We start from the raw sequence: 15,476 nt of genomic DNA, 5'->3' as shown, positions 1-15,476 counted from the left end.
ACCTAACCAAGTCACCTTCACAGTGTAAAAAAAAAATGCCTACGATATCAGACAACTGAAGAGGTTTCTACATGACTGTGTGTAGAACAACCCCAAACAACCACCCACCAGACTCCGTCATACGAACTGCTAAGCTAGTTTACCATCTTATTTCTGGTAACGGTAGCAACACTTACAAAAGTCCATTAAAAACAGTATCTGCATAGTGCAATCATCTCATCAATGCTTTCTTTCGTTAAGTGTGATTTAATGGCCTCATAAGCAAGAGAAGAAAATTAATCCCCCCCTCTATGGATAAGTTCTAATCCATTTTTAGAGTTTATTTCTACTTTTGGCCCCAGTTTTTGGCTTCCTTTAGTTCCAGTCACTACTTTGCAGTATATAGAATAGCTAAAACTAGCTCTGGCATCAGCATCCTCATTAAACAGCTCTATTTATTCCACTCTCACCCACTTTTTTTGTTAAACAAGCAAATGAATCCCTTTTAGAAATGTTGGCATTGTTACTTTTTCATCCTTCCCACAGAAAATGCTGAATACATACGATAAAGTTTCCAGTAAGTTTCTAAATTAAGTTACACATCCATAAAACGCTATTTACAATGTCTGAAAAGTCAGAATTGTTATTACATCCTATTGAGTATCTGCCTACACTGCTATTAGTGGAGCTTCTAACAATGCCTGTTTTTCCATCTGTAAAGCCACTATCGTCTCAGTAACATTTCATAGGAGAGTTGGTTAAGTGATCACACCATTACCTTCCTATATGGATACAGAATTTACATAAAATTCCATGATTAGTTGTGAATATATTTTTAAGTATTTCTATTCCAGAAGAAACATTGTTTTTACTTTCATACACACCATGCTCCAGGACTACCTCAGTTCACCAAGTATCTTCTTATTTTTCTAAGACATAAATACCCTATTAAGAACAAACGCTCCACTTGCCCATCTTCATTTTTGGGACAGTATCCAGGAGAGACACAGTTATACCATCATAAGCCAGGTAAGAAAGCATAGACAACAAAAACTGAAATGATGCCATTCACTTTGCATTCAAACTGTATTGGCTTCACTCAGGCCTGTGATACTTGTTTAAGAGGCATTAGGTTTTCCTCAGAGCAAGACAAGGTGTTTACTCTCAAGAGCTTACAAACAAATGAGAGGGCATCAGCACTCCAGGGGTGTTTAATACCAGCTATTTCACCCACCTGTCTGGGGTCACTGGGGTTCTTGTATGCTGGATTTACATTTTAACTGAGCAGGAAACAAAGTCAGTGACATCAACATCAGCTGCACTATCAAAATTTTTTCTTAGCCTATCTACAGTCAGTGTAATTTAAATAGAGGTGACAGGCAGAATAACAAGCACATCCTTTCACTGTGTGTATCCTGGACATTTCTTGTATTTGAAAACACAGTAGCCAAGATTCTGTGGCATGTTACAGCACCTGAAAATGGTATTTTAATATCAAAATGATTCTCAGGGAAAACAAAAAGAATCATAGAATGCCAGGTTGGAAGGGACCTCAAGGATCATCTGGTCCAACCTTTCTAGATAATACTATAGTTTATATGAGACAGCTCAGAACCCTGTCAAAGTCACTACACTGCACAATAAAACAGGACATCCCTGGTACTGTAACTCTAGTATGATGACACCAAAACTCTTGGTCTGTACCCTTCACCTACCAAAGTCTTCAAAATACCTAAGAAAAATTCTACAAGAGCCTCGTGTTGCCCTGTTTCCAGCTGCTACAAATTCATCTTGAAAACTAAACTAATTCCTCAGGGAGCTCTACACTTCCAAACACATTCCCCCTTGTGCACCCTGTGCAGCACCCAGGCACTCTAGGGAATACATGACATCTAGCAGAATTCTTGTCTTCCTCATTTTTCCCCATTTAAATTACCTGTGACACTACCACTGACAACTTGCTCTCTTCAGATAGTAGGAATTTTTTTATACAACTGCTGCTCTTGCAAGTCACAAGATTCGCTGCCATTGTTCATTTACACCTTAACTTAGGCAACCACAAACAATGTCAGAATGGGCAGAGGGAACACCAGAAGCATTGCTAACTTCTGAACAAAATGAGTTTTCATGTCATGTGGGAGGCCACACCTTGTTAACACAAAACAGAGGACTACACAAACATGTGGAGCTGAGTGCTGCAAGTTCATTTATAATATTCTAGCAGCATAACACACTACAACACATCATGCAGACACAACTTCACTATTAGCCATTCACAACTGAAACAGGTGACAATGTCCAGATTAACATTTTCCAAAAAAATTAAGTCCATCAGAAACACCTCATGTGCTCTTTGAGAATGAAACCTCTTCACACGACATATCTTGGGGAAGGATGCTTCTTACTGGGGTTGGCAACTCAAAAAAAAAAAAACGCAAAATGCACCCAGACCCATCTCAAAGACAGCAGAGTAATCATCTCCCTCTACTGAATAAACACTTTGGGAATCCTCAGTCACACCACTGTATCTGCATCTGTCCTAACTCCTGTCTGCATTAAAAGCTTTCTTTCCCCTTTATCCCCAGTCCAGCTGAGTCAAAGTAAAACTGGATGAGGGGGTCAAAACACAGTTCTATGATGACTTCGCTTTACTTATCTGCAGTTGTTCAACAAGGCTTATAGACCTGCTGGATCTTAATCATAACATATATTCTCCAGAAAATTGCAACTGATACTATTCATGTGGGATCAGGAATTCCCCAAGCAAAGTTTGTACCAGAGAATCCCTAAGCATCCTTGGTTCCTGGATACCTCACAGTCTAGCTATTCTTCTATACATCACCCCCTTATACAAGATGCAACACTAAAATAACATCTGCTTATTAACACTTATCTTCATGTTGTCAAGTTTAAACATCTTAGTTTTTAGAAAACAAAATTATTTCTTTTTACCTACAGCAAATGTTTGCCATGCTATGGATGTTTCAATACTCTTCCCTGCACAAGCAACAAAACCAGAACTTACTTGGGTTCTCCTCATGGCTCATTATTTTCTAGTCCATTTCATGAGCCACTGAATTCAGTGTAATACAGTCTAACGTTTAAAATGTTTGGGGTTATATTTGGAAATAGTCACAACACATTTGCTGTCATTCTCCCAGATGCACAACTATCAGCCCCTCCTTGCACTACCACGATGCCTGCCACTGACCCGGGAACCTTCCAGTTCCCAACAGCAGCCTCTCCACACACCCGAGACGCAGCACACAGCTCCCAAGACAGCCATGCCTGCATATCCAGGCAGGCTTTTTCAGAAAGGTTGCACTAGATGGCAGCTTTCCCCTATACAAGTCCATCTTACACAGCGGCGTTTGCCTGCCGCTCTCCCCATGCCTCCCCATACGAGGGAAGCAAATCCTAAGCAGTGGCAAGCTGCTTTAACAAAAGGTTTTAGACACTGCAGCTGCACAGCTGAAGCGGTTTCTAATTATTACAGAACAGAAATCTTTCAGTAATCATGTTCTGATTTCCTTATATTTCTTTACAAAATCAACAGTGTCAGAAAGTCTAGGTTTAACAGAAAAAATAGCCCCCCATAAATGCATCAGTTGTGGCAACAGTAGCAAAGCCTCTGACATCATCTAGCAAAGGACAGGTGTTTCCATGCTTTCCAGCTACACTTGTAAGACTGAAATACTCTGTCAATAGATGTTAAATTAACAGCTCCCAAGAGAAAAAAAGTAATTCCAACCTACCACATTTTTGCATAACTTAATCCTCTCTTGAGCCAAGTCATACTCTGTCCAAACCTTCTGCAGTCTTCCCAAGGAACACGGAACAGTGAGACATTCTTTAGTAACCACTTCTATAGCTTCTAAGAGCTGTGCCTCAAAATGACTGCTCTTACTTGCGTGCCTAAGTTGCAAGGAGGAAACAACATTTTACCAGGATTTTTCTTTTTAGAGAATCCCAGCAACTTAAAAATCAATGCTATTCAGACCCCCTTTTTGAGGTATCACCTGCCATGTTAATAAATTTGTTTCTTTCAAAAGGTAGCAGCAGCAAATTGTCTCATTCAGCTGTTAAATCTTTTTTTGAGGAAGGAAGGACCAAGAACATATTCACTGTACCTCAGTATTGACAAGGCTGTACCTGGAAATCCTCTCCTGCTTTTAATTCCCCTTTTGTTCTATATAACGTCCCTTGATTTATTTTTTTAACTCTTCTTCCACAAACACATACACCAATACATATATACTCCTTCTTAAAGTAGCTGGTGGTCATTTCTATTTCAAGTCTTCCCGCTACAATTCTGTCCCTTCTTTTAAAACTAGAAGAGTAAATTAAGCTACTCAGAAATACATCTCTCAGCAATAGATAACCAAGGAACTCTGCCCACCCAGTTACTTTTAACAGCTACCTGCACTTACTAATTAGCATCTTCCTTGAAGATGTAATTGAAAGCTCTTCTTGCAATAGCTATGGTAAAGGAGAAGTGAACCAGTCACCTGATTACCATTGAGAAGCAGGAAATGCAAATTCCAATGGGAGCTTCCAAAAACATGTTTCAGCCTTGCTTTTGGGAATGACACCGCATTTTTCATCAAAAATTAACCCAAAAAAAACTTTTGGAGAACAAAAAAGCATGCATGCCTTCAAGAGATAAACAGAGCAATGATAAATACTACTATTAAAAAAAAAATACATACCTAACTTCTTTCAATGCCTTCACTTTAGCAGCCAGACTTTTCATTTTCATTCCAATGAAAGTACGTAGGGTTTCCTCAAAACTTTCAGCAGTTTTCCTGGATGCTTCCTTCTCTCTCTGAATAAATAATAATTTTTGGAGTAGTGTTTCAACAAAGAGAGGTAAAGATAAATCAACTGTCACAACAGTCAGCCAGGTTTACTAACATGCAGACCATAATTTTGAACACTAAAGAGAAACACATGCAGGCAGGCACACACACACACAGACACAGAGGTGGCCCTCAAAAAACTAACAAAATATCTAGAAAGACATACAAACCAATGAGAATCATTTTATTATCTTTAGTACCTTCTTAAAGGTCAGTGGTTCACTTCCTTCCTCTCATTTCAGTAGTGATGTGTTCAAGTGTATGTGTACAACTATTCCCCATTCGCTAGCAAGCAATTAGGCAACACGGAATTTTTTATTTCCTTGCTGAAGAATTCCTACCCATTAGTTCAGGGAAATTAACTCATTAAACTTACTTCCATCACTACCACATCTCAAAATGATGGAGCAAAAACAGAACTCTCGCTGTATGTCCAATCATCCTGACATATCTACAAGGAATACTCTTGATCCAACAAAAGCCCAAGCACCACAGCAGGCTACATTCCTCCACGGACAACCTAAATTTAAAAGCTCTTGCTCTCATACCACAGAGATGCTTTTATAAACTCCAATGGGTAATGAAACACAGTCTTTAGAAGTTTTTAGCCTTCCAGACTTGCTGTATATAAAAAAAAAAAAAAAACAAAACCACAAGGATTTAAATTGTTTTATATTTGCAGATGAGCAAATACAGTGTTTTTTGAAGTATCCCTCAAAGCCACCACCACACATCACCCTTCTAGAACAAATCATTACCTACCACAGAAAATATTTGTTCCCTGTTATCACTTTCTAAAAGAATATCCAGAACCTTTTCTTTGAAAGCAGTTTACTTACATTCAACACAAAAAAAAATAATTAACGTTTATAGAAAAGTTAAATCATCAGAAATGCTTCTGTGAATTTACTGCATTCAAGTATTTGTTCTTAGCTACAGACATTTATTCTGTCGCTTGCAAATTTAGACTGAATAGAAGTGCACAAACATCATTATCTTCAGTTGATGGAGAATCTATGCAATGACAGGTGACTGTGTAGAAACACAGGATTTAGAGGTAGAGGTAACTGAGCAGGAAAGCTGGTTATGAATAGTTTTATTCCACAAGAAAGAAAAAGGAAACAGCTGTGTGCAAGTTCAGGCTTTGGGGTGTCAAAGGAATTTACATAATGGCAGATTTTACTTGAGTATCTGTAGAGATAAGAGCTTACACACCGTTCCTCTGAATTCATGCAAACATAACATCCTTTCACACAATCTCTTCTTACAACTGCTGTTTATCACACTTAAAAACATTCACAGCATTTTTAAGCCTATCAATAACTAAGTACTGTGCTTCTCAGATAGTGTTAGGAACTTCCGCTGGAAAGACTCATAGGCATCTTTTCCATTAAGAAGCAATTAAGGAAATAATAATTTTTATCCCATTCTAAAATTCCACAAGTGCTATGATTCTGTGATGCTTAGAAATTTTCAGCTCAACACAAAGTTGTTTTTCCTTCCAAGCAAGTGAAAAAAGGACTACATCCATATATACAAAGTACATTTATCACCCTAAAGTGCAAACTTCACGTTCCAGCTGAACACCAAGAGCCAAAACAGGAGTTGCACCAAGTGTGGTGGAAGGCCAGCACGTACACCAAGGGGAGCTAAGGTCCAACCTGGACTGCAGAATGCCTGCTGACACACACCAACTGCACCTCTCTGCTCCAGGTCAAGACAAGTCTTCACTCAACCACTTTAAACCTCTGCACTCCAAACAACAGCGCACAGCTGAACTGCAGTACGATGAAAGCACATAAGTACATAAGACGGCAACATTATCAGAAACACTCACAAGGAGAGAAGCCTCCTCTTCGCATTTCCACGTACCTGAAGTTCATGTTTCAGCTGCTGAACCTGCAGTTCTAGTTCTTTCAGGCTCTGCAAGGCATTTAAATTCTCCCTTCTGCGAACTCCTTTCCCTTCGGACAGCTTCTGACCTGATCTTACTTGTGCCAAGCTGGTGTCTGGCACTGAGTTAGAAGCTAGCAATTTTTCCCTTAAAATTAATTAAAAAGAATTTAAAACAAACAAACAAACAAGCCCACCCCCAAAAAAACATCAATGTGCACTCTTTCATACTCTTTTATAATTTTGGTTATGACTACAGAACACCACACCAAAAAGACTATAGAAGAACTTACATAATCACACTTCAGAATTTCTACCCCTCTTCACCTGAGTCTTAACAAAGCCTGTTACACAACAGTGAGGAAAAAATTAAATAACTTGAAGACAACCTTTTTTTTTTTAGTCTTCAGTCACTAACTCAAGTCTTTCCCATTCAAAAAACATCTTAGGATCCCACAATGAAGACACCAAAAAGTCAAGGTCCACTGTAACTCAAATATTCTACTAAATAAACCAAAGCATATTAACGTTAGTGTTTTGGATCTATACCCTAAAAGTTGTGTTTATAACAAAGAGTGATGTGAAACCATCTGTCTCAGACTGCTGTGACAGACTGCTCACTAAAACCTCACATCAACTTCATCCTCACCCCCATGGCTCTGGTTACATCCTACCTTCTTTTTTTCCCAATCTCCTCCACAGGTATACCACCCAAAAAAATGCCAGCAACAGGCAAAAAGTTAAAAACCACCAGAACATACAGAAATGGAACAGAGAATCTGATGGCTGATGGCTGCTCAGACCAGTCAGGATACCTTTGTACATGAACATACCTCAATACTGAGTACCACAAAAAACAAACAAAAAAGGTAATTTATTTTTAAATTATGTAGTGCATATCTATAACCCAAAAAATAGGGCAGATGAGAGTAGCTCAAAATAATTCTGGATGAGGCACGTCACTTAAATGTAGGGCTTTCCGAAGAGCATCTCATTTCGTATTAGTATTTAACAGCACAGACTTGCCTAAATGTTCTCATTGTAAAACAGATCTGGATACCATGCAGGTATATGGAAGGGCATGTCCTAAGGAGATTTATTAAAATGTTCAAGAAGCTCAAATTATGGAACATTAGCAAATTCTAAACAAGGTTTTTGGAGAATATTACTTCGTACACCATCTCAAATTTCTGAATGCCATCTTTCACACCCACAAACATTTTTCTCAGTAGCCTGTTGCCATGGCAATCCTAGCAACTGTAAGACAAGTCTCTTTAAAAAGATTTCTGACAACTGTAACTGCCAACTTACCAACACCTCTTGTCAATGTAATTACAAGTTGCAGAGACATTATCCCCTAATGCTTACTTCAAACTGTGATGGCTAGCTTTATTTCTTACAAGCACACTGTTACATTCCTACACAAATACAGCACAAAATGTTTGTCCTGCTAGGTAAAGTGTACTTTCACATTTCACATGTGTGTCAATAGATGTAGATAAATAAAGGATAGTTACAAAGAGGCTTAAGGACAAGTCTATGGAAACTACACAGGTGCTAAAGAGTATAATTGTATTGCCTATCAATGAAAAATCAGCTACATGTCCAATGGCCTGCAACCTTCACTTTCCACTCAGCTTTCCTGTATCTTCTCTCCATATTATCTGCTACCCCTTCCATCTTCTTCAAAATTTTGCATTAGGATACATAAGAACAGTCTGTCTCAGGAAATCAAATGACAAAAGAACAAGCTATCCAATAAGCAACAACATTAATGCAGTCTTCTACAGTTTAAGGTTCTAATTGCCATCACCACAGCAGGCACAAACACGCACACGCACAGGCTCACATAATCCTCTCTTCCAGTAAGTACCAGCCTTGCTTGATGCTGGGAAGACAGAAACTGCATTTTACATAGGCACTTCCCCCTCCATCTTCTCGTATACCCACATCCTAGCAACTAAGCTAATCATAGCACACATACTAAGTTTTATAGGGTGTCCCACTGTCTTACTTTGGGGCAAACATACGGTTTCCAGTAAAATTCTGACTCCTTGGACTGGCAGCTACGTGGTCAATGCACCCTTTTGAAATGCTGTACAGCACACGATCAGACCTGTTTACCCACAGTGGAACTGAAACTTTTAAACTCTGATGTTGGTTTTGCATTACATCTGCTTTTCTGTCTTCTGCATCGATAGTGTTTCCTGGAGATGTGCATTTTGCAGCAAACCCTGCCTTGGCCACCTCTTCTCCAATATCTGTTTGTTCGTATTCTGCCTGGACAATAATGGCACCATCTTCATGCTTGGCTTTGTGACGTATTTTTATTTCTTTTTCAAAAACTAGGCTGCTCAAGAACTTCTTCCCCTGTAAAATAAAAATACACTTAAGTTGTGTACTGGACAATGAATACTTTTAGCTGAAATCAGCTGTATTTCTTAGAAGAAATAAAAGGACATGTTTAAGAACAAAACCCAAAGAGCTGCACAAGTAAAGCTTATGTTTAACATTTATTGTGAAACAATGCTGTGTCTGTATGACTACAACTGCACCTGGTTTTCATCACCAATAGTTCTCCCTCCCTGTTCAGCTTTGAAGAACTCAGTATCATTTGTAAGTGACAGAAGTCCAGAGTCCAATTAACTATGAAGAGAAGCTTGCAACCAGCTTATCCAAGTCTTTCAAAGGATATTAGACCAACTATTTAACAGTACAATACAAAATAGTATGAAATAAATATTCCTATTATTATATTAACAGCTTTTCAATAAGAGGTTCAGAAGTTGAAACAGAACATAGCAACAAATGAATTATTATATGTATCTACCTTATGGAAAGCTACTTCCTGAAACTACTCATTTAGAAATCTGGAAATGGCAGAATTGGCAGCTATCAGTTTTATCGGTAATACTAAAGAAAAACAACTCTGAAAGACCAGGACTTGTACTCAAGACCTTTATAAGTCATCTGGGATAAAGTTATCTTTTATTAGCAGGGAGGTTTTTTTTCTTTTTGTCCCACCACTTCAGAAAACAAGCTGGTTTTGCTGAAAATTAAGAATGGAAGGGCTGAGAGCAGGAAAGCTACACAGAGCAAGCAAATAAAGCTTTACCTCAAGCAACAAGAACTGCTGGAAATAAAACCAAACAAAAACCACACACACAAAACAAAACCCCAGGAAATTGAGAACAGAGATTATCACCTGTCTAAAGTAATCACATTAAGCAACACCATCAAGGACAAGACTACACAGAAGGGGTCTCAGGATCTCCTCTGAATAATCGAGGGATAGTACAAGGCAAGCAAGAGAGCCTCTTCCTGCCTCCTCCTTGTCCAGCAGCTGCTGCTCCCAAGCACTGGCTTGTGGCCTTGAAGAAGCATGCCATTAAGACTGTAAACAGTGTCCCAGAAAGGGAGACTGCCACTAGTAAAACCTGACCAACACTCACTGGCACCAATCAAGAGGACTCAAAGCTTTCACTATCCCTGTTGGCATCACCTCCTGAGCCTTTCACGTTCAATGCTGGCAAAGGACAACAGGGTTCCTGCTGCCATTCATATTCACCTGCTAGTCTCTCTCCTGACCAAGTCTGTACAGTACCCAGGCACGCAGCACTCAAAAGCTCACTGACCGAAGTTAATTAACAACAAGTTCTGTGATCAAGGGAGGCATTTTTCCCTCCGAAGGGAAAGAAACAGAGGTGCTTGGTTTCCTCAGCACCAGAAAGAACCTGGGTCAGTGAGAAATAGACCTGGGGCTCTGAAGAAGGGAAAAGCATACTCTAAGACTCACCTCCTGGCACAACCTGAACCATTTTTTAGAAAACCATTTTAGTTTCTAGAATATGCTCAGGGCGACAGATCAGACAGTCCTTCCCAGCATGCCCCACCTTCACAGTTAAACATCCAGCTCTTACAAGACTCCACCCGGTGACACTGTTCTGATATTTGGCAGCATCTGTTACAGATCACATCATCTAAATGCTTAAAAATCTGTTACTCACCTGGTCAAACATATATAAGTTCTCATCAGTTGCTAGCTGCAGTCCCCAAAGCCTGTACCTCTTGGCAACACTTGGACATTGCAAGTTTGGTGGAATTTCAACTATGTCTGATCTATTCAGAACCTCAGAATTTCCGAAGTCAATGTACAACACCTGACACTGCAACAATAATAAATATAAATGAGCAGAGGTTACACAAGCCTCCTACAGAAACATGTGACGACAGCTACCAGAATATAAGCATTTTAACACACATGCACGTTGCAGAGATCAGAATCTTCTGTACTAAGTCTAGACATCCTTCAGAGGAAAGAACCAAGTTAGAGAAATCTCTTACGTTGGTACTGGTTTAAAAGCCTAGTGACAAAACTTTTAAGTAACAAAACAGATCTTTGATGGATTTATTTTTTCTCTAAGGGATACAATGAGGAAGCAATATAGAAGACTTTCTTCACAGGTATGCAATCTAATGTTTCAATGCCAGCCAGCCTGTCCAGAAATTACCATTAGCCTCTGTGTCATCACCTAATGCCGATTAGCAACTCTTTCAGGTCATTCACATCATTGCTAAGATGCCACACAAAGGCTACCATTTTCACCACTTGGAAGTTTTGAAATTAAATTACATTCCTTAACAACATTAACTACCACGCCAGAATTTCTTTATCAAGAGATATAACCAGCACCTTGCACGTAGGTTATGTTTCGCCAGTCTTTTCATCAGTATTTTTCAAAATTACAACTAATATGAATTTATGTCCCACATACACATTCACAGTGCTTAAAAGCATACACACAGCAAGTTTCAAAAGGGAGCTGCATCTATTTCTATCATCCTGCATGTAGAACTGATATACAATTAAAGACGTAAAAAATAAAAACAGTTCCTGCCTTTTCATTGCTGATCACTTGCTGCACCACACATCTGTACCAACACTTATCTTCAGAAAAACAGCCACCATAAATCTGAAAAATAGGAAAAAAAAAAAATCAAGAATAGCATTCTGAAAATACAAGCATACCTCAAAACAGTATTTGTAATACATTATAAATCTTATTTTCATATTCTCATACAATTATCCCAACTGCAGCATGAAAACAGTCACGTATTTGATATCCTATCTCACAATTCAATACATGCTAATGCTTCAAAAACAATCTTCTGCTCCAAAACAGTAGCTCAAGAGAAAATTTTATAAACAGAACACCAAAATTTTACACACTAGACTCCTGTGGCTCTTCTGCTAATGTGTTGTTACAGATTATATTGACACAGAGAGCTTAGTAAGCCTGACAAAGGAACAGGCAAGTCACACCACAAACACACTGGTTTTGCTGTTGTGTTTTCTTCCTTTTCAATAAGAATGTAGAAGGTCATTTACTTGCACACACAAACAGTTCAGACAAATCGTTTTCATCACAGAATGGTTTGAGTTGGAAGGGACCTCAAAGATCATCTATTTCCAACCCCCTGCGATAGGCAAGGACATGTCTCACTAGATCAGGTTGCTCAGAACCCCATCCAACCTGGCATTGAACATTTCCACACAGGGGAAATCATCTCCCTTGACCTGCTGACTACACTTCTTTTGATGCAGCTCAGGACAACAGAAAGGTTGGCTTTCTGGGCTGCAAGTACACATTACCAGCTCACGTTGAGCTTCTTGTCCACCACCACCCCTAAGTCCTTCTCCTCTGGACTGTTTTTGATCCATTCTCCACAGGCCCTGTATTTGTGCTTGGGATTGCCCTTACCCAGGCACAGGACCTTGCACTTGGCCTTGTTGAACTTCACGTTATTTGCATGAGCCCACTTGTCAAGCCTGTCAGGGCCCCTCTGGATGGCATCCCTCCCCTCCAGAGTGTTGACCTCACCATACACTTTGGTGTCATCAGCAGACTTTCTGAGGGTACACTCAGTGCCACTGTCCCTGTCACCAACAAAGATGTTCAACAGCACTGATCCAAGCACCAGCCCTTGGGGAACACCACTCATCAAAGGTCTCCATCTGGACATCGAGCCATTGATCACCACTCTGAGTGCAACCATAAAGCCAGTTCCTTACCCAATGAGTGGTCCATCTATCAAATCCATAATATTCCAGTTTCAATACCATTTATTATTATTATGCATTATTATTTTTATTATTATTAAGGTTTTCTTTAAACCTTAGTTTGCAATAAGCTATCAGCAGTCCACACACAAAAACAAAAGTCTGATCACTCTGCATGCTTGTCACAGAAGTGCTGTTAAATACATACTTGTTACCGTCTTATAGAGTACTTGTCTGGCACATTTAACATTGTAGTTTTTTTAAGATCTTCTGCACCTCCTGAGATGGAGTAAAGAATCGCTTAATCTGAAAACACACTGCTCTCTTGTTAACCCACACAACAAAAGGGAATTCAGTGTTCTATATGTTTCTTTCTTGTAGCGTACCCCTAGCATTAAAAAAACTCCCATAGCTGCATAATTTAAGTGCAGAAAGATTCAAACTTGCTCACACAAACTAAGCATTTTCTTTAGGATAGCCAGTAGTTCTTAGAGATCTTCACAGAATACAGCCCACAGCATAACCAAAGCTCAAGAAAACACCTAAGAGTATGACTGCATAGAATTAAGGCTTTTAGATCCTGGTGAAAAACAAACTCCACATATACACAACCTACTTACCTTATGAAAATCAAGCGTGCCAAAAACTGCATTAGCCCGAGGACAAGCTTCTGACAGTTCATGCGTTAATTTCAAGAGGTCATCACATCTACTGACATTCTACGAAGGGTGGAGAGAGGGTATGGATTATTAACCGTCACTTTTGGTAGATGCTTGATGGCTTCTAGCAGCCCAAAATTAAATCATAACAGTTGTACTGCTGTTGAGACAAGTAATACTCCACCTTAAGGTTTCAATCTTCATTATTTTAGTTGCATTTGTAAGCCTGCTCCCATCTACTTCCAAAAATAACTGAAACAGTCCAGAGGCAGGTAATGTACCCCACAGAAATGGTTTGCAATGAACACATGTAATAGTAACCAGCTTCTCCGAGCAGTATGCAGACCTTGCTTATCAATCCTGCCTCCCAAATTTTAGCATGTTTGGTGTTCTTTTTTCTTTCTTTCTTTCTAAGAAAGGTTAACATTTTGTTAACCTTAGAATAACACTCCTAACTTTAAATAAAACAGTGTCTGAGTCACAGAATGCCAGATTAAGAACCTGAAGGAGAATTACTTTATCTAAAAACCCCTTTATTAGAATAATCTTTTCCATAAAGAGAATGAGTAAAGTTTGGTCCCCCTCCTCAAATTTCTATTAGGGACATGATAAGCAGCATGACCTCCTTCAACTGGCTCAAAGCTACAGAGGTGTTGACTAATAAGCACACACTAACTCACCAGCAGACCAAACAGAAACTGCTAGCTTTGTAATCCTTCTGGACTTTTCCCTCCCGCTGCTGCAACCCTGCCCCATTAATAAAAACTACGCATTGTTTTGGGTTTTTACTTTTCCTCACTCCCCTTGTACAACACCCTCTTCACTGTGAGAGTGGTGAAACTCTCAAACAGGCTGCCCAAAGAAGCTGTGGATGCCAAATACCTGAAAGTGTTCAAGGCCAGGTTGGAGGGAACTAGATGATCTTTAGGGTTCCTTCCAACCCCAACCGTTCTATGATGATTCCACCACTATCCTTTACTCTCACTTCTACAGAAACTTGCAGGGAGGGGGAGGAGATAAAATTAAACAGCTCAGTTAAAATCAAACAGTTCTGTGAATTCACCTGTGCCCAAAATGTTACAGCATCTTCAACGTGGCAACCCACAACATCTTCAACTTGAGGGAGGAGAAAAAAAAAAAAAAAAAAGGTAAGTACTCTCAAGTGCAAGATTAGGCAATTGTTTCAAAAACTAGCGCACGTTATTACCTTTACCATAGACCATGTCTCCGTCCATGACAACAGATTCTGAAACAAGACACTTATCGTTAGACGAGCAATCAGGGTATTCTTCCGGAGGGACATGCGCCCGCCTCGCAGGCCCGGGCAACTTCTCCTGCCGCGACACTTCAGGGGTTCGCAGCTCAGCGGGATCCCGCTCCCGCGGCCTCACCCGCGCTCCTCCCCAGCCCTCCTCCCCTCCCTTCCCGAGCGAGAAACGCCACAAGCCTGGCACGGCAGCGTCTTCCCGCCCGCAGCGCTGAGCCCCTCCTCAGCGCACAGCCCCTGGGAACCCGTGCCAAGCCCCGGGAGCGAGGGCCGCGCACCCACCTCCCGCCGACGGGGCAGCCCCGGCCCTACCTGAGCCGGACGGGCCGGGCCGGGCTGGGCCGGCGGGCTCCGCACCGGCTGCACGTGCTCCCGCCGCTGCGCGCCCAGCGCCGCCGCCTGCCCTGCCCTGCCCTGCCCTGCCCTGCCCTGCCCTGCCCTGCCCCTGCCCCTGCCCCTGCCCTGCCCCTGCCCCTGCCCCTGCCCCTGCCCCTGCCCCTGCCCCTGCCCTGCCCTGCCTGCCCCTGCCCCTGCCCTGCCTGCCCTGCCCTCCCCTCACTGCACGGGGGATGTGGGGTGGCAGTGCCGGGCTCTGCGCCCTCCCTGTGCTTGCCCAGTGACAGGGCCCTGCCCCGCCTCACCTCCCGCAGCAGCCACAGCCGGTGCAGGGGCAACGCGTGCTCTGGAAGGCTTGTGGGCACCAGGATTTTCCTGCCAGGCTGGAAGTGTGGGCGCAGGTGCGGCCGGCACCTGCACAG

The 15,476-nt window shown here is 41.1% G+C and overlaps 1 protein-coding gene across 1 annotated transcript in view; it reads right to left on the bottom strand.

Annotated features, from left to right (window-relative positions):
• Nucleotides 1–14,690, bottom strand: part of STK31 (serine/threonine kinase 31) — a 35,637-nt gene extending 20,947 nt beyond the window's left edge. The window contains exons 1-9 of the mRNA XM_051609539.1: nt 14,659–14,690; nt 14,515–14,567; nt 13,413–13,511; nt 11,630–11,704; nt 10,739–10,897; nt 8,746–9,101; nt 6,711–6,879; nt 4,689–4,804; nt 3,735–3,894 (exon numbers count right to left, since the gene is read on the bottom strand). Coding sequence (XP_051465499.1) covers nt 3,735–3,894; nt 4,689–4,804; nt 6,711–6,879; nt 8,746–9,101; nt 10,739–10,897; nt 11,630–11,704; nt 13,413–13,511; nt 14,515–14,567; nt 14,659–14,686 — 1,215 coding nt within the window. The 5' untranslated portion in view covers nt 14,687–14,690. The remainder of the gene's footprint in view (nt 1–3,734; nt 3,895–4,688; nt 4,805–6,710; nt 6,880–8,745; nt 9,102–10,738; nt 10,898–11,629; nt 11,705–13,412; nt 13,512–14,514; nt 14,568–14,658) is intronic.
• Nucleotides 14,691–15,476: the final 786 nt, after the last annotated feature.

Source organism: Apus apus, chromosome 2 (assembly GCF_020740795.1).
Source record: "Apus apus isolate bApuApu2 chromosome 2, bApuApu2.pri.cur, whole genome shotgun sequence".
Classification (NCBI taxonomy): domain Eukaryota; kingdom Metazoa; phylum Chordata; class Aves; order Apodiformes; family Apodidae; genus Apus; species Apus apus.
The sequence above is the reverse complement of the archived record's forward strand: the minus strand, read 5'-3'. Positions and strand labels throughout refer to the sequence as shown.